This window comes from Anabrus simplex, chromosome 2, assembly GCF_040414725.1.
Source record: "Anabrus simplex isolate iqAnaSimp1 chromosome 2, ASM4041472v1, whole genome shotgun sequence".
Lineage (NCBI taxonomy): Eukaryota > Metazoa > Arthropoda > Insecta > Orthoptera > Tettigoniidae > Anabrus > Anabrus simplex.
In genome coordinates this window covers 170,841,483-170,860,483 of record NC_090266.1, presented here as the reverse complement: position 1 = coordinate 170,860,483, position 19,001 = coordinate 170,841,483, and the positions used below count along the sequence as shown (strand labels likewise).

The 19,001-nt window shown below is 37.6% G+C and overlaps 1 protein-coding gene across 2 annotated transcripts in view; it reads left to right on the top strand.

Moving 5' to 3' along the window:
* Positions 1-8,212, top strand: part of LOC136863973 (titin) — a 982,878-nt gene extending 974,666 nt beyond the window's left edge. For both annotated transcript variants that reach the window (XM_067140442.2, XM_067140441.2), the window contains one exon: positions 7,251-8,212. In XM_067140442.2, the coding sequence (XP_066996543.2) occupies positions 7,251-7,354 (104 nt within the window). In that variant the 3' untranslated portion in view covers positions 7,355-8,212. The remainder of the gene's footprint in view (positions 1-7,250) is intronic.
* The last annotated feature ends 10,789 nt before the right edge of the window (positions 8,213-19,001 follow it).

Genomic DNA, 19,001 nt, shown 5'->3' with positions numbered 1-19,001 from the left:
TCCTAGGAACGACTTTTCCTCTGACTCACGCCAAACAACATGAAGTTCCAGGTCGCAGTTCCAGTAATACTGAAGAACAGATTCCCAAAACGGGGACATAAGAAGTCTGAAGTTGTTTGTATTTATTGTATAAATGTATATGTTGTAATTATTTCTGTTGTAAATATTTGTACATATATGTACTTGTAGTTTCATAATCAAGAGGGTGACTCCTTGCTTAGGCCGAGTCAGCCCATTATATTACCGGCACAAGCCGAGCCTTCCTAAATTGATACAAATAATAATAATAATAATAATAATAATAATAATAATAATAATAATAATAATAATAATAATAATAATAATAATGGAAATGAAAATCTACACCAGGCGAATTGGCCGTGCAGTTAGGGGAGCACAGCTGTGAGCTTGCATCCGGGAGAGAGTGGGTTTGAATCCCAATGTCGGCAGCCCTGAAGATGGTTTTCCGTGGTTTCTTAATTAAGGCCATGGACGCTTCCTTCCAATTCCTAGCCCTTTCCTATCCCATCGTCGCCTTAAGACCTAACTGTGTTGGTGTGATGTAAAGCCACTAGCACAAAAAAAAATCTACAGCCTGCTTCCATTCATTCGACCAGGTCAGAAAATAAGGTGAGAATAGGAATTGTGCTGGTTGTCGAAGTCTGTCCCACTCTTCTGATTAATGACTGACAGATGAAATGAAAATGATATTGGAGAGTGTTGCAGGAATTAAAAATGACAGGGAAAACCGGAGTACCCGGAGAAGACCTGTCCCGCCTCCACTTTGTCCAGCACAAATCTGACATGGAGTGACCGGGATTTGAACCACATTACCCAGCTGTGAGAGGCCGATGTGCAGCCGCCTGAGCCACGGAGGTTCATATTATTATTATTATTACTATTATTATTATTATTATGATGGGCTACCTGGCCGAGGCGGTAATGGTGTGCTCGGTTTGCCCGGAATGACGTGGGTTCGAATCTCCGTAAGGAAGTTGTAAAATTTAAGAAACGATATTTCCATTTCCGGAGCCTACATTAAAATTTCCTTGGGGCAAATGCGGCCGGGTGTAGAGCTAAGCTTTCTACCCCATCAAGTGCCGAGGTTACGGATAGTGGAAGCCTTTACCTTCCACCCCTCCGAGGGCCTTCATGGCCTGTACATAAATGACTTTGCTTTTTATTATTATTAATATTGACTACTCGCCAATAATGTCTGCCCAGAAAACACTTCTCATTGTTTATAACTATGGATCTCAGCAGTTGTATAATTTTTTTTTTTTTGCTAGTGGCTCTACGTCACACCGACACAGATAGGTCTTATGGTGGCGATGGGACAGAAAAGGGATAGGAGTGGGAACGAAGCAATCTTAGTAAAGGTACAGCCTCAGCATTTTCCTGGTGTGAAAATAGGAAACCACGGAAAACCATCTTCAGGGCTGCAGACAGTAGAGTTTGAACCCATTATCTCCCGAATGCAAGCTCTCAGCTGAGTGCCCCTAACTGCACTACCAACTTACCCTAAGCTCTAATGGTGGGCTGAGTAGCTCGGACGATAGAGCACTGGCCTTCTGATCCCAGCTTGGCAGGTTCAATGGCAGTTCAATTCGGTGATATTTGAAGGTGCTCAAAGACATCAGTCTCGTGTCTGCATATTTACTCGCATGTAAAAAAAACTCCTGTGTAAAAAATTCTGGCACCTCGATGTCTCCGAAAACCGTAAAAATTAGTTAGTGGAAGGTAAATTATTATTATTATTATTATTATTATTATTATTATTATTAGTAGTAGTAGTAACACTATTATTAAGGAAGCTCTAATTAAACAGGTCAGTTACAGTAATCATTTTACCTATCGGCACCTACTGTCCAATAATAAGCCTTCTATTATAAATACCCGCCGTCACTTCCATAGTAGCTCTTTATCCTTCGAGAAATGTTCACGCGTGGATGCAACTATTGTTTTTGAAATTTGTCTCATTAACAACAATTTCACTGAATACTTAATAAATAGCCTTGTCTTTTCATGTCCACTGACCTTTTATTGACCTGAAAATATTATGAACATAGCATAGACAACTGGCATAGTCTATTGTCAGAAATTCAACGTAGACTGTCACAATTACAGTACAGAAATGTTGCACCTACTTTTCAGTTGTTTTTTTTATTTTTTTTTAGTGTTTGCATTATGTCACATCGACACAGATAGGTCTTTTGGCAACGATGGGATAGGAAAGGCCTAGGAATGGGAAGGAAGCGACCATAGCCTTAATTACAGTACAGCCCCAGCATTTGTCCTGCGTGAAAATGGGAAACCACGGAAAACAGTCTTCATGGCTGCTGACAGTGGGGTTCGAACCTACTACCTCCGGGATGCAAGCTCACAGCTGTGCGCCCTAACCGCATGGCCAACTCGCCTGGTCCATTTTTCATTAACTCATTAAGTATTCCTTTCATTTTTGTAAGCTTTGATCACTGAGTAATGTCATTGATATCTTATAAATCACACACAACTACACAACACTTGATTCGCATGTATGTGTCGGTACGGATATTCGAAGTTACATACTGTACATAACGAGTACGAAATAACTCTCGGCGGTAACGTGAGAAGGTACACGTGAGGATACTTCGGTAAGGATTATGTGTACTTTTCACACAGAGTACCCTAGACCGGTTGTCAAGTAAAGGAAGTGTTCTGGCATGTGAGTCACCCTCGCATACTTGCCAAGCGGTTGGGGGAAGACCACAACAAGGTGAGTTGACCTGCGATAAGAAACAGGTTCAACAACCCCTATACTCTGTTACTGTTCCTCCACTACACGAGGGCAAATTGACATAATTGTCATATCCTACTACGGCCGTTCAAAACACATTAGGTCCTGAAATATTTGGCTCAGTTATGGGAAAACTAAAAGGACAAGGTGAAAAGTACATAGCATATATTCTGAGATGTATTTTTCCTTACAGACTAGCAAAATATCTGGATGTATACCCCTAACACTCTGTACATGGATTTTTTTCTCGACAGGGGCTTGTCGGTCTTGTGCAACACCCAAGCACTGATACTGGCAAGCGTGCTACCTCATGCTATACAGGCTTAGGCTCATCTCTTCTGAAACTGCATTGCACAGCATTGTCCGCTTGGAAGTTGCCGTAGGAAAGCAAACCCCCTTAGTTTGATTCAAAGCCGGCAGCGTTTATTGGCCCGTTACAAAGCATATGAACATCAAACAACCAAAGATAGTTGATTTTAACATATTTCATAGTATATGTTTGGTTTGTTAAACTAAACAATCAGAAGAAATCGGAATTGCTAGGCGAGCATGGTTCAATTGTGGAGATTTATCTCCCGTATGCAGTTATCAGACTGTGCCTCTTGTAGGGGCTTCTGATGGGTTCACCTGCATACACTCCAGCGTCAGTGGGTAGGGTCTGACACATCACACTCTGATGAGTCTAGTGTCAGACCTAAGACAAAACGCTGGTAAATAGAGCGAGCGCCTGAAAGGCCTTACATCTGATATGTTTTTGACTACAAATGAAGTGTAAAATTATTGGGAATTGTGCAGTACCTCAACAATACCATGCACCGCCCCTGCATTTCACCCAGCCATTTCGGCAGAGAATTAATGAACCACCTTTGCTGGAAACTACAGTACCAATTTAAAAAGCAGTGACTGAAGTTAAAAGTTTAGGAACCCACTATTTTGTATGGTAATTTTTTTCTTCAATAGTTCTGTGCTAACTGGTTTTAGTCTTTCATGATAGGCCTGATAGCTATGATCAGAACAATGGAAGAGGTTAACGAAAGAACAAAGGCACAAATTTATAATTTTGGAAAATCATTAGGTACCTTTTTACTTAGTCTCTAAATATGAAAGCATTATAAAATGCAAGAAGACTGATGGAGTGTGAATAAAAGAAAAAGAAGTATATGGAGGAAAAATACAGGAGAATTTTATAGTATTGCCTACTTGACCATGAGAACTAGCAAGCAACTTGACAGTTGACAGAAAAATAACCTTTTCAGTTATGATACATGGTTGTTCCTCTGATAGATTTTGAAAACTGTTCCTCCTAATAGGCTTATATCTGTTAGGAACACCATTCAACATATCTTAATAAAGCAAATGTACATCCAACACATGATTCGATGGACCTACTACGCCAGCGTAGCAGGGGGAGAGGTGATACTCCCACGTGGTGCGTCCCAGGTGCCGGATAGAGGGGTCCTAACCGGCTTGCAGGCAGACTTGAGGGAAATAAAATACCTCTCACAGACCAAACACACAAACTCCTGTGGGTGGGGGATGCTAGTTGTAAGAGGCAACTAAAAGGAGCAACCAAGGGATGATTATATTAGAACTATGAAACTCCTTGTGATTAGTACAACCCCATGGGGAATACCATGGGTCGCTTTTCCTTGTGCGTAGTACCACTATATTAGGTACCAAATAGGTTTGTGATAGTAGCAAATGAGAGCGCAACGGCTTTTACAGTACCTGTGATTAGTAGCACTATATGAGCCACACAATGGGATGATGGAACCCATGGTTCTGGCTTGCCTACTATTAGTACCCACTATATGAGGAACACCACGGGATAGTACGAGTCCCTGTGGTTAGTACACTTAGGTGATGAACACCATAGGTTTGTGTTGCCTGTCAATGGCACCACAATGTGCGAAACACGGTAGGTCTGTAATACGTGTGCGAATTTCATTGCCTGTGAGTAGTACCATAATGTGTGGAATACCACGAGTCTACGCTACTCTTGATTAGTACCGCAACATGATAAATACCATGGTTCTACTTTTCTAGCGGTAAGTACCATTATGAGGGGCCGATGACTTGGATTTTGGACTCCTTTCGACTGCAAGCATCATTGATTCAGTATCGTGCTGTAGAAACAGTCCCTTGGTCAGTACTACTATTATCTTACGCCAGCTTCTGTGCATGTGAGGCACTGTGGGTCGCTTCCACATGTTCCAAACATATAATAGCGTACCATAGTATGTTATGAAGAGTGGGGGTAATGTTAAATTGTGAATATCAGTTGCATTGTGCAATACTCAGTGTACAACATTATTTGGACATGTCACCTGAGCACACACAATTTAGAAATGAAGCGTAACTTGTCACTTCTTGACCATATTCACAATGTGCTGGAAGTTCATTTTTTCATATGGAAGTCTTCAAAACTTTTTTTTATGAACAACAGAGAGCAACGCAAGGTTTTGAGCATTGGAACCTTGAATAGGACTGGATAAACAGCTTACAGCTGCTCTTTTGCTTCGAGTATTCAGGCCAGTGACCTATCTGATCAAAGCGTGTGTCCACTAATGGAAGTTTCGGAGCAGGTGAAGATACCCAATCTGAAAAAGGATGCCCTCTTTCCTTTGATACAATTTTTCCAGCACTCATCAATGCAGATGCTATAGAAGCCTTGAATGCCAGGAGTGACATGATCTTTTTACATTATTTTGCTTGCAATGTCTCCTGTAAAGAATCCATGCACCGACAGAACACATCCAATACAGAAAACACAACTCTCAGTCTATTATGATAGAAGGAAGTCGTTGAATTTGACAACACTACATGTACATCATCTAGAATACCACACACCAGAAAAGCCCATTGATTCCAGTTGGAATCATAAATTCTTTGATCACTATATCATCCCCTTTTTTATATAATGGTCAAATAAGATGTTCATAAAAATGAAGCTGCAAATCATATATAAATATTTTTCTAGCTTTGTAGAGATAATATATTATTGATAGAAGAAGTGTTGAATATCACAAAACAACAAGCTGTACATTACCTTGACAGAGCACAACATTCACTGCTATTATACACAAATGCTTGTGCAGATCATTCTGACAGCTTGACACATCTCTACACATGAAGCCAAAGCTTCCAAGGAATAAAATATATCTGGCAAAGAGTTACTTAGTCAAATCACAGGAAGTATGAAAGTTAGTGATTCCAATTGGAATCATCGGCCTGGAGAGGGTTAATAAGTTGAAATTAAATATTTATTCCACCTTATCGATACTATATATTTATTGCCTTGAGCAATTTCTTCAGTTAGTAGTACATGTTTTGTTTTTATACAAACATCATCAGCTACAAATGTCCTTGCGTAGGTGAAAACAATAAAACTGTACTAAGGCATAGCTTTGCTTTACAAGACCCAAAGCCGTATCGACAGCAGTGAGACTGCTCCAAGGCCAGCAATACTTCAGGACTCCTTATTAATCATTAAAAATCGAATTTTGTTATACTAAGTCACTAATTTGAAGGATTATTCAAAAGATTCTCAACAACACAGTGCAGTTAGAAAATATAACTCTTTGATCTGTAGTAATTAAGGAACACAAGTTTTTACAAAGAACGTTTTGATGATCATTATGACAAACTGTTACAGTTTTTATATAAAAGCATCTAAAGTCGGTAGATGCTAACACATTTAATTCACTGGGCGAGATGGCCGTGCGTTTTAGGGGTGCTGTGAGCTTGCATCCGCAAGATAGTGGGTTCAAATCCCACTGTCGGCAGACCTGAAGTTGTTTTTCCGTGGTATCCCATTTTCACACCAGGCAAATGCTGGGGCTGTACCCTAATTAAGGCTACGGCCGCTTCCTTCCAACTCCTAAGCCTTTCCTACCCCGTCATCGCCATAAGAACTATCTGTGTCACTGTGACGTAAAGCCACTAACAAAAAAGTATTATCTCACAACCAAACCCCTCCACCCCTCCCTTCCTACCTCCTCTTAAGCTCATTACATCATTACCTTAAAAACCAATAGTTTTTAAGTTTTTATGCATGTTTTTAGTCAATTTTAGAAAAGATATGTCTTAGTACAGTACATTTTTATTGTTTTCACCTAAGTAAGAACGCTTGTAGCTGATGATGTTCATATAAAAATGAAACATGTACTACTAACTGAAGAAATTGCTAGGCAGTATATAGTATCGGTAAGGTGGGATGAATATTTCATTTTAATATATCAAATACATTTTAAAGCTAATGACAATATTTAGAAGATCTTTACAGGTTAATAACAGTACTATTACCAACATTTCTTCATGTATTTTTCTGAGCACGAGATTTTTATAATTCTATGGTGGATGAGCTGATGAAACCAGTGATTAGTTACCTTTATTTGTAGATGCTACATTGATAATTACCCTTTTTGTAAACTATTCTCACCAATTTGGTTTTATAATCATCTTTAATTTTCAGAGGATGCTGGCATTTACACCTGCACTGCAACGAATATGTTAGGAACCATTGGAACATCGGGATCATTACAAGTTCCAGGTGAGAGACGCTCATTATGCAAGTAAAGATTCCTGTCATGCTTTGTCTGCTTGCAGAGGTTACAGGAAAGGGGCACACTGTGAAGAGTATCGGTGTTGTTAATGTGATTATTGGTCCTAGTCACTTGTTGGTCAGATTTAGCCCGAATTTTTATGCTTCTTAAATTGATTGTAATTTGTTAAATTTTGTAATATAATCCCTATATTGGGAGATCAGAAGGGTGGGGGTTCTTTTTTATTTTATTTAGAGGTTCTCAAAAATAATGTCTTCCATTCATTGGAAAACATATCTCATTTCATATGGATATCTGGCAACTAGAGTATGATGCTCAAATTGTAATTTTTAATTTCATACAGAGAACTGATGTACTTTCATAGGCTTAGATATGAAAATCAATTGTTTTGGCTCATTTGGCAGTTCATTTTCTCTTTTAGGAGTAACTCAATGCAATTTTATTGGAGGAAATCATGCAATCAGCATTTGTATGTTCTTTTGTACGTTTTTTTTTATGTGAAGCTTTTTTTCATTCAATGCATTTTTGAGATTTCATTGCACTTCTCTGGTGGTGGTTGCACGTTGGCTAAATACATGGTTTGTAGAAAGAATGGGTATTGCACGATACAAAACAAATTATTTGGTGACGGGCTTTGTAATGTTGTCATTGGTCTTTATAAAAATTGCATCAAAATCTGTATTTTCTTTTCAATAGGCAAACCATTATTTTTATGTCAAATTTATTATCCAATGTAAAATTGAAATCATAAATCATGTTGCTTCATATATTAGTTGCTCTATATTTTTTACTGATTTTTCTTTGCAATGTAGCACTTTTCTGCACAACTTCTTTGTAGCACTTCTTGTAAATAAAAGCTTTAAAATTTTCATTTAATTCTTCTTGCTAGGTGACTGTTATATACCTCCATCCATTGTTTCCAAAGCTTCTTAATACCCAGAAAAATATCCTTTTCCAAATTTAGCCTGCTCTCCATTCCTAGTTCATTTGGAGTTATTAAGTTTTGTTACTGTACTGCTGTTAACAGGTAAGAAATCATTTCTATAAAATTCAGATCAGGAAACGTGTTAACACTGTTATATTGTTTGACTAATTATATCTTTATCATGATATGTATGGTTTTCTTTCCTTGTGTTTTAACAGTCTTTTCCTTTCTTTCTTGCATGGATTTAGTTTTAATTATCTGACTTATTAAGTTTATTACGATTTTGAAGTGAAGCAGGTATCAGTTCGATAATTCATTACTCATTATAAGATCATTAGTTTATTTCTATCAGTGTATCTGTACAGCATTTGCAAACTTTTATCACTAAAGTAATTGCTATGTAATATAATTTGTACATATTGCATGAGGAGCATGGTTAAGATACTGTTTTTTCCAGCTTCTTGACAATTGGTGCTCTATATCAGGAAATATTCCAATTGCCTGCAAGAATCTAGATTAGCCCTGCTCCAGTCCATCTGCCAGTATCAAAATTTTGACCTGGTCTGACTAATTTATTGGAGTCATTTGAACACAGTTTGCACCAGTACCAGTAACTGCTAAACCAGAATGAATGAATTCTAATCTATATATATATATAAAGTAGCTTGTCCTGACTGACTGACTGACTGACTGACTGACTGACTGACTGACTGACTGACTGACTGACTGATTCATCATCGCCGAGCCAAAACTACTGGACATAATGAAATGAAATTTTGGGGATACATTCATATTAAGATGTAGGTGCCCGCTAAGAGAGGATTTTTGGATATTCCGTCGCTAAGGGGGTGATAAGGGGGGTGAAATTTTAAAATGAGTGTATCTATATCTCAAAACTTTAAAAGTTTACAAATGTAAAAATTGGTATTTAGAATCTTCTTTAAAAATAAGGAAACACGTATTTTTTTGTTTTCAGAAAATCCCAATAGGACGGGTGAAAAAGGGTGAAAAAAGGGTTGAATGCCCTTAATCAGGATACCGGTATTTATATCTCAGAAACTGAAGGTATTACAGACCTGAAAATTGGTACTTTTGATCTCTTTTAAAAACAAAGAAACACGTATTTTTTTTGTTTTTGGAAAATCCAATTAATGGGAGGATGAAAACGGGGATGAATTTTTAAAATCAATGTATCTATATCTCAAAACTTTGAAAGTTTACAATGTAAAAATTGGTATTTAGAATCTTCATTAAAAATAGAGAAACACGTATTTTTTTGTTTTCGGAAAATCCCAACAGGAAAGGTGGAAAGGGATGAAAAATGTGTTGAATGCATTTAATGAGGATACTTATATCTCAGAAACTGAAGATATTACAGACCTGAAAATTGGTGTTTTGGATCTCCTTTAAAAATAAAGAAACAGGTATTTTTTGTTTTTGGAAAATCCAAATAATGGGGGGTGAAAAGGGGGGTGAATTTTTAAAATGAGTGTATCTACATCTTAAAATTTTAAAGGTTTACAGATGTGAAAATTGGTATTTTGAATCTCCTTTAAAAATAAAGAAGCATGTATATTTTGTTTTCGGAAAATCCCAATAGGAGGGGTGTAAAAGGGTGAATAATGGGTTGAATGCCTTTAATGAGGATACATATATCTCAGAAACTGAAGATATTACATAACTGAAAATTTGTATATGGGATCTCCTTTAAAAATAAAGAAACACGTATTTTTTTGTTTTTGGAAAATCCAATTAATGGCGGTTAAACAGGAGTGACATATTTGGGTGAATTTTTTGAAAGACAATATCTACAGAATATCTGAGAAACCTAGAATGTTACAGAGGTAAAAAGTGATATTTGGAATCTCCTGTAAATGTAAAGAAACATAGGCGATTTGTTTTTGGAAACTCCTCTTAAGGGGAACTAAAAAGGAGGTGAAATATTAAAATGAGAATTTATACAGTATATCTCAAGAAACTTAACATGTTACAGAAGTGAAAAATGGTATTTTTATCTCTGTAAAAATAAGGAAACATGTATTTTTAGTTTTCGGAAATAACACTTGAGTGGGTGGTGGTGGTTGGGGGGGGGGGGGGGTAGGAAAATTGACTGAAAAAGGTGTTGAATTCTTTTAATGAGGCTACTGTTATCTCAAAAATAAAGATGTTACAGACGTGAAATTTGATATCTGGAATCTGCTTTAAAAGTAAAGAAGTACTAATTCTCGGAAAATCCAATGAATGGGGGGGGGGGGGAGGTGAAAGAATTGAAAAATTAATTGACTTAATTGTATGCGAATACTTACATCCAATAAAAACTAAAGTAGTTACAGACGTGAAAATTGGTATTTGGATCTCTTTTAAAAACAAAGAAAAACGTTTTGGGGGGAAATCATCTTGGGGGGGGGGGAGTGAAAAGAGTTGAATTCCTTTCATGAGGTCACATAAATCAAAAACTGAAGAAGTTACAGTCGTGATAATTGGTATTTAGAAGATCCTTTACTATTAAAGAAACAAGTATTTTTTTGCCGGAAAATTCACTTGGGGAAGGGGGGGTGTGAAAGTGAAAAATGTGAATTATTTTAATCTCAAAACTGAAGGTAATAGACGTAAACAATGTTGTTTGGAATCTCCTTTAAACATAAAGAAACACGCCTTCTTTTAGTTTGGGGGGTGGGTGGTAAATAAACTTAACGGCGGTGGGGTGTAAAAGGAGTTGAGACCAATTGATTTTACTGTTCATAATGTATTTATAAGGAGCCTCCGTTGCTCAGGCGGCAGGGCGCCGGCCTCTCACAGCTGGGTTCCGTGGTTCAAATCCCGGTCTCACCATGTGACATTCGTGCTGGACAAAACGGAGGTGGGAGAGGTTTTTCTCCGGATACTCTGGTTTTCCCTGTCATCATTCATTCCAGCAATACTGTCCAATATAATTTCATTTCATTTGTCATCCATTAATCATTGCCCCAGAGGAATGCGACAGGTTTCGGCTGCCGTCACAATTCCTATTGTCGCTGCTAGATGGGGGCTTTATTCATTCCATTCCTGACCCTGTCGAATGACTGGAAACAGGCTGTAGATTTTCGATGAACTTATTCTGATCATAAACCGATCATTTTTATTCCTGGGTTCGTTTTCAAGAGCCACCTTTCCCTTCGGAGAACGTTCTCAGATTACAGTAGATTCTCCTGGCATATAAATAAAAATTTAAACACATTTGAAATAAACTATAGGAATGAGATTGACCGTCCAATTTTTCACCTCTATAATAAGGCCAATAATGCACGGAAGTATGTTATTCGTATGGCCAGAAATCCCGCACACTTGCTTACGCGCGACAATGGTGCTGGTCACATTCTCAACAATGACAATGGCAGCAGATGTAATTTACCGCCAAGTAGCGGTCTTGCATCTTGCTGTAGGGTCCAGAACATCTATAATAATAATAATAACAATAATAATAATAATAATAATAATAATAATAATGTTCTGGACCGTCGTCAAATGTGCGGACTGCGCTGGAAACGGATCCTGGACGGGTAATGACTGAGAATGCAGTCCGGTCGCGGGTTCAGTACCACCAAGGCACCCAAGACGACACCACGACTGATCTCCTGAAGGATTTGTTCCATATTAAAAATGCTTATAGGAAAAGATGGCAAAGATTTAGGGACCCAAGTGACCGGGTGGAATACTTGGACCTAGCCCAGGAAAGAAAGATTGAAAAATGGGAGAAAACTTGCCGTAATCTATTAGAAAACGAGTCAGATCGCGAATTTTGGCGGATTCTCTCAGAAAAAGAGTCAGATCGCGAATTTCGGCGGATTATATATAAAACAATAAGCATTCAAATATAAATTTCAGTATAATACCATAGCGAAGCACGGGTATCTTGCTAGTCTGAAATATAATTACCATTAATCTCCCTGTGGCTTTATGCCCCAAAAATTTAGAAATCAGCTTTTCAACACTCGAGTCCCAGGTTAAAGGGGTGAGCTAGATTGCAGCAGAGACTTGACAGTTTTTCTCAACTTTCCTTTCACTTCCATTTCACAGTTGAATGAAAAAATGAAAACCTACAACCTGTTTTCCAGTCATTGACCGGGTCAGAGATGGAATGAATGAAGCAGATATAGGCTATTAGTACAATGGGGTCGCCACTCCCAAAGTGATTTATTAATGACTGATAGATGCTATGAAATGAGAGTGGAGAGTGTTGCTGGAATGAAAGATGACAGGGAAAACCGGAGTACCCGGAGAAAAACCTGTCCCGCCTCCACTTTGTCCAGCACAAATCTCACATGGAGTGACCGGGATTTGAACCACAGTATCCAGCGGTGAGAGGCCGACGCGCTGCCGTCTGAACCATGGAGGCTCTTCTCATTTCACAGTTATTCATTTGTTATTGCCAGAAGAATATGTGGGTCTGTCATCACATTTTTTTATCTGAACACTTTGACTGGAACAGTCTCTTATTATCTAAGATGAAAGAGTTGAAAATTCGGGACTAGAACTCGAAAGTCCTGCTATCCGAACAAAATCATTAACATGCTCTGTTAAGGTGATTGACTCATAGGAAAGATAAATTCAGTTCTTTGATGTTAAATGTGCTCTTTATGGAGACAGGGTCACTGTGAATATGCTTGACAATACTTTGAACAGTATCTGCCATTCCCCAAACTTATATAGGTTTTGATCGTCATAAATGGTTTCAGAGACTGGAGTATAGTTATGATTTCTTTGTGAGCATTTACTGATTATCTTTGACCTTTTCTACTTTTCTTCTCTCAGTTTGTGTAGAACATTTATTATGTAAGATTAACTCATAATGCCTTGACTTCTAGTGCCAGTGTCTCTGCTTATAATTCTGCATGTATCCCTCCATACTTCCGGCATGTGATTAATTGTAGAATGAAATTCATTTGAAGTTTTAACTCTGTGATCCTGTATTCTCCTTAGGCCTACAATATTAGTTGTAACGTGCTGTCATGCAGGGAGTTTCACACTCCTGACTAATATCCTAATTACGTATTAAACATTTCATTTTGGTTCCGTATTGTCGTCACTAAACATGTATTTGTACATAATATCCTAATACCAAGAAATTATTTAGCTATCATTAACTCATTGTGAATTTAACATCCATTGACAAAGGAAATTAAGCACCTACGGAGGAGTGGTGGAAATGAAATTGCATATATTGAAAGGTCATACAACTCTGTTGCAATGGTTGCAACATCAGATCAAATGGATAAAGGGATTGGCAATACAGGTATAATAATGGTTCCATGGCAGTAGAATACACCACCTGCTTGAGTGTTGGATCCATGCAAAAAAAATTGGTTTGGAAGGGGGTCGTACGGCTCTATTATCTTCTCCTGAGACAAGACAGCCCATAGCTCCTGTAACTGGCCCTTGATATCTGGCAGATCAACATTGGTTTGGAGTTGGTGTGGGAGCTGGTCCCACACGTTTTATTGGAGAGAGATTGGTGGACGTTGCTGGCTGTACTTCCATATAAACACATGTGCTGTATGTAGATGAACATTGTTTTGGTGAAAAGCTATAATAGTTTCCTGTTTCATGAAGTGTAACCTGTGACAATGCCACTGATAGAGCACTGTGCCATTAAGGTCACCCCAGTCACTACCTGAGGTGACCTAGAAATCATACCTTTCAGCTCTCCACAACGTGACAGAAATGATGCAATTGATATTGTGTCCCTCCCCACAGTCATGCCATTCTTGCACATGGTGGTAATCCTTGATAAACTATAACCGTTGGGTTCTTCAGTCTTTCAAAATTAATTTTTCACTTTTAATTATTTTTTTGAAAACACCTGAAGAACGAAAACATTTGACAACAATTAAACCTACAAAAGAAACAACTTAATTAAAGTAGAAGAACATGTTTCGTTCATGAAAGAACATCATCCGATTCTATCAAATCACATTTTAAATTTTTTTACTTTTAATTTATTATTTCAAAATAAATTATGAATTGAATAATATTTATACAGTTTTAAACCATTTATGTTAAAACGTTTGTCCTGTGTCTTCTAATAAATTGTCAAAATGTTAAAACTTATATTAATGAAGTACCGCTCATGTGGCTATTCTCTCATCACTGGTCAACATAGGAGGGCATTGTTGCACAATACACTGCCACCGGCATTCTGCCAGCGTGCTTGTTCACTGTATCTTTATGTTACAACATGTTCCAGTGATATAATCAATCTTAGTGGAATTGTAATTTTAATCTGGATACATGATTATTATTATTATTATTATTATTATTATTATTATTATTATTATTATTATTATTATTATAAACTATTTAAGAAATATTTTAGTAGTTGTTTAATGAGTATTGGCAAAATAATAAATTACATAATTTTTAATGGAGTTTGAAGTGTTGCATGTTATAAATCTCATTCCATAGTATTGACGGTTATCACTTTACAAATAAAAAAAGTCTTATATTACCCTCCTTTTCAACACAAAAACCCATCTATATTACATGGGATAATATCTATACGTGTTTCAGCCTATCTAAAGGCCATCTTCAGTAGAAGCTCAAATATTACATTTATGTAAACAAATGAAAACACTAATAACATGTGTGGAATTAAATTAACATACATACATACATACATACATACATACATACATACATACATACATACATTATCATTATAGACTGTTATGCCTTTCAGCGTTCAGTCTGCAAGCCTCTGTGAATTTACGAAACGTTGCCACAATCCTCTATTTGCAACTAATGCTGTGGCCTCATTTTGTTCTATACCTCTTATCTTTAAATCATTAGAAACTGAGTCGTCATCTTTGTCAATCTCTACTCCTCTTACCCTCCATAACAGAGTCCATTATTCTCCTAGGTAACCTATCCTCCTCCGTTAGCCTCACATGACCCCACCACCAAAGCCAGTTTATGCGTACAGCTTCATCCATCGAGTTCATTCCTAAATTAGCCTTTATATCCTCATTCTGAGTACCCTACAGCCATTGCTTCCACCTGTTTGTAGCAGCAATTATTCTCGCTATGTTCATGTCTGTTACTTCTAACTTATGAATAAGATATCCTGAGTCCACACAGGTTTCGCTCCCGTAAGGCAAAATTGGTCTGAAAACACACCGATGTAAAGATAGTTTCGTCTGGGAGCTGACTTCCTTCTAACAGAATACTGTTGATCGCAACTGTGAGCTCGCTGCATTAGCTTTACTACACCTTGATTCAATCTCACTTACTATATTATCATTCTAGGAGAACACACCACCTAAATACTTGAAATTATCACCCTGTTCTACCTTTATATCACCTATCCGACTTTAAATTCTGTTGAATTTCTTACCTACTGACATCAATGTAGTCTTCGAAAGACTAATTTTCATACCATACTCATTGCACCTATTTTCAAGTTCCAAGATATTAGACTGCAGGCTTTCGGCACAATCTGCCATTAAGACCACGTTGTCAGCATAGGCCAGACTGCTTACTACATTTCCACCTAACTGAATCCTTCCCTGCCGTATTTTACTTTTCAGCAAATGATCCATGTAAACTACGAACAGCAAAGGTGAAAGATTACAGCGTTGTCTAACCCTGTAAGTACCCTGAATCAAGAACTCATTCTACTATCAATTCTCACTGAAGCCCAATTGTCAACATAAATGCCTTTGATTGATTTTAATAATCTACACCTAATTCCATAGTCCCCCAGTATGGCGAACATCTTTTCATTCGGTACACTGTCATATGCTTTCTCTACATCTACAAAACATAAACACAACTGCCTATTCCTCTCGTAGTATTTTTCAATTACCTGGCACATACTGAAAATCTGATCTTGACAGCCTCTCTGTGGTCTGAAACCACACTGGTTTTCATCCAACTTCCTCTCAACAATTGATCGTACCCTCCCTTCCAAGATGCTAGTGAATACTTTGCCTGGTATACTAATCAATGTGATACCTCTATAGTTGTTGCAAGCCTTCCTGTTCCCTTGCTTATAGATAGGTGCAATTACTGCTTTTGTCCAATCTGAAGGTACCTTACCAACACTCCATGCTAATTTTACTACTATATGAAGCCATTTCATCCCTGCCTTCCCACTATACTTCACCATTTCAGGTCTAACTTCATCTATTCCTGCTGCTTTATGACAATGGAGTTTATTTACCATCCTTTCCACTTCCTCAAGCGTAATTTTACCAACATCATTTTCCTCCTCCCCATGAGCTTGGCTGTTCGCAACACCACCAGGAAGATTTCCTTTTACGTTGAGAAGATGTTCAAAATATTCCCTCCACCTCTCCAGTGATTCCCTGGGATCTATTATGAGTTCACATGAATTACTCAAAACACTGTTCATTTCCTTTTTCCCTCCCTTCCTAAGATTCTTTATTACTGTCCAGAAAGGTTTCCTTGCTGCTTGACCTAGCCTTTCCAGGTTATTACCAAAATCTTCCCATGACTTCTTTTTGGATTCAACTACTATTTGTTTTGCTCTGCTTCTTTCATCTATGTACAAATCTCTGTCTGCTTCAGCCCTTGTTTGGAGCCAATTCTGATAAGCCTTCTTTTTACATTTACAAGCTGTTCTCACTTCGTCATTCCACCAAGATGTTTGCCTTTTTCCATCTTTATACACAGTTGTTCCTAGGCATTCCCTTGTTGTTTCTACTACAGCATCCCTGTATGCCACCCATTCTCTTTCTATATCCTGAACCTGCTTACTGTCTACTGTTTGAAACTTCTCATTAATCATATCCATGTACTCCTGTCTAATTCCCTCGTCTTGGAGATTTTCTACCCTTATTCGTTTGCAGACAGATTTCACTTTCTCTACCCTAGGCCTAGAGATACTTAGTTCACTACAGATCAGATAGTGGTCTGTATCATCGAAAAATCCCTGGAAAACTTGTACATTCCTAACAGGTTTCCTGAATTCGAAGTCAGTTAAGATATAATCTGTTATGGATCTGATACCCCTAGCCTCCCATATGTAGTGGTGAATAGCCTTATGCTTGAAGAATGTATTTGTAACTGCTAAACCCATACTAGCACAGAAGTCCAGCAAATGCTTCCCATTCCCATTAGCTTCCATATCTTCCCCACATTTACCAATCACCCTTTTGTATCCTTCAGTTCTATTTCCAACTCTCGCATCGAAATCGCCCATTAGCACTATTCTATCCTTGCTGTTGACCCTGACCATGATGTCACTCAATGCTTCATAAAACTTGTCAAGTTCATCCTCATCTACACCCTCACATGGTGAATACACTGAGACAATTCTTGTCCTAATACCTCCAACTGACAAATCATTTGTGTTGTTTTGTTGGAGCATGTCAGTGATTTCATTGATAACTGAAAGTCTTTCCTGGTTTGTTATGAGTACCATGTTGGCCAATTCAAAATTGGAAATTAGCACATTTGTATGACATGGAGGATTGACTCGCTTTGCTAACTACCGGAATGGAAGAAGTATTAAAATTATTCAGTTTTTTTTTTACAAGATGCTTTACGTCGCACCGACACAGATAGGTCTTATGGAGATGATGGGAGAGGAAGGGACTAGGAGTGGGAAGAAAGGAGCCATGGCCTTAATTACGGTACAGCCCCAGCATTTGCCTGGTGTGAAAATGGGAAACCACGGAAAACCATCTTCGGGGCTGCCGACAGTGGGGTTCAAATCCACTATCTCCCGAAAACTGAGCGTTAATATTATGAGGAGGAAAAAGATTAAAATTTCTCCAAAATCACTCAAGCCAACGAATGTAGGGAGACACAACATGGAGAAGGAAACTTTTAAATTTATCCAAAATCACTTCATGCTAGCAAATATAGGGAGAACTGCAGGAAAGGCAATAACATTTTGCTCAATAGCTTCTTCTCGGCACAGGCTGAGGAAGCTGAAGTAGATCTGAACAGGAAGACCACTGACTCCACATTCTTACACCCCCTTCCACATCCTCTATTTTGCAATGCCTCATTGCTCTCAGTGTTCAGGCAGCCTTAAAGTACTGGCGAGCGCTTCAGTCAATCAGATTACTACATTTTCTTTAATAATTTAAAAATATATGGCAAGAAATGTTTGTCTTTAAATACAATCTGCAAATCTACAGGCCAAGAGCTTTCGTCAGAATGCTTTCCTATGTCAGTCAGTTCAGCCATTCTCTTAAACTCGTGATCATAAGAATCGGCCTAGTGTTTTAAATATATAGATTATTTTTTGAATACTCCTTAAACAACCCAATATTTCAAAAACTGTTCAAAATACAATATTATAAGAATAGTAAAGGTCTCACATCAAGATCATAAATCATAAGTACAATTCCACTAACGCGATGATGTTACCGAATCATGACATAAGAGAAAGTAACTGTCAACAATCAAGCTGGCACAACACCAGTGACTATTTTGGCTGTTTATCAGAAGAATGGACACAGATTTTAACATAAATGGTTTTACACTTTTAAAAATATTAGTCATTTCATAATTTAAGTTCACAGCTTCAGTGTTAAAATTATTCTTTTTTGTTATTTTTTTAAAATTAAAAATAATAAAAAGTGTTATTTGATAGAATCTGATGATGTTCTTTCAAGAACGAAACATGTCATTCTATTTTAATTAAGTTGTTTCTTTTTCAGATATTTTCTATTTTTAAAGGATAAATTAGTTTCAACAGAATGTAGAACCTAACAGTTTTAAATTA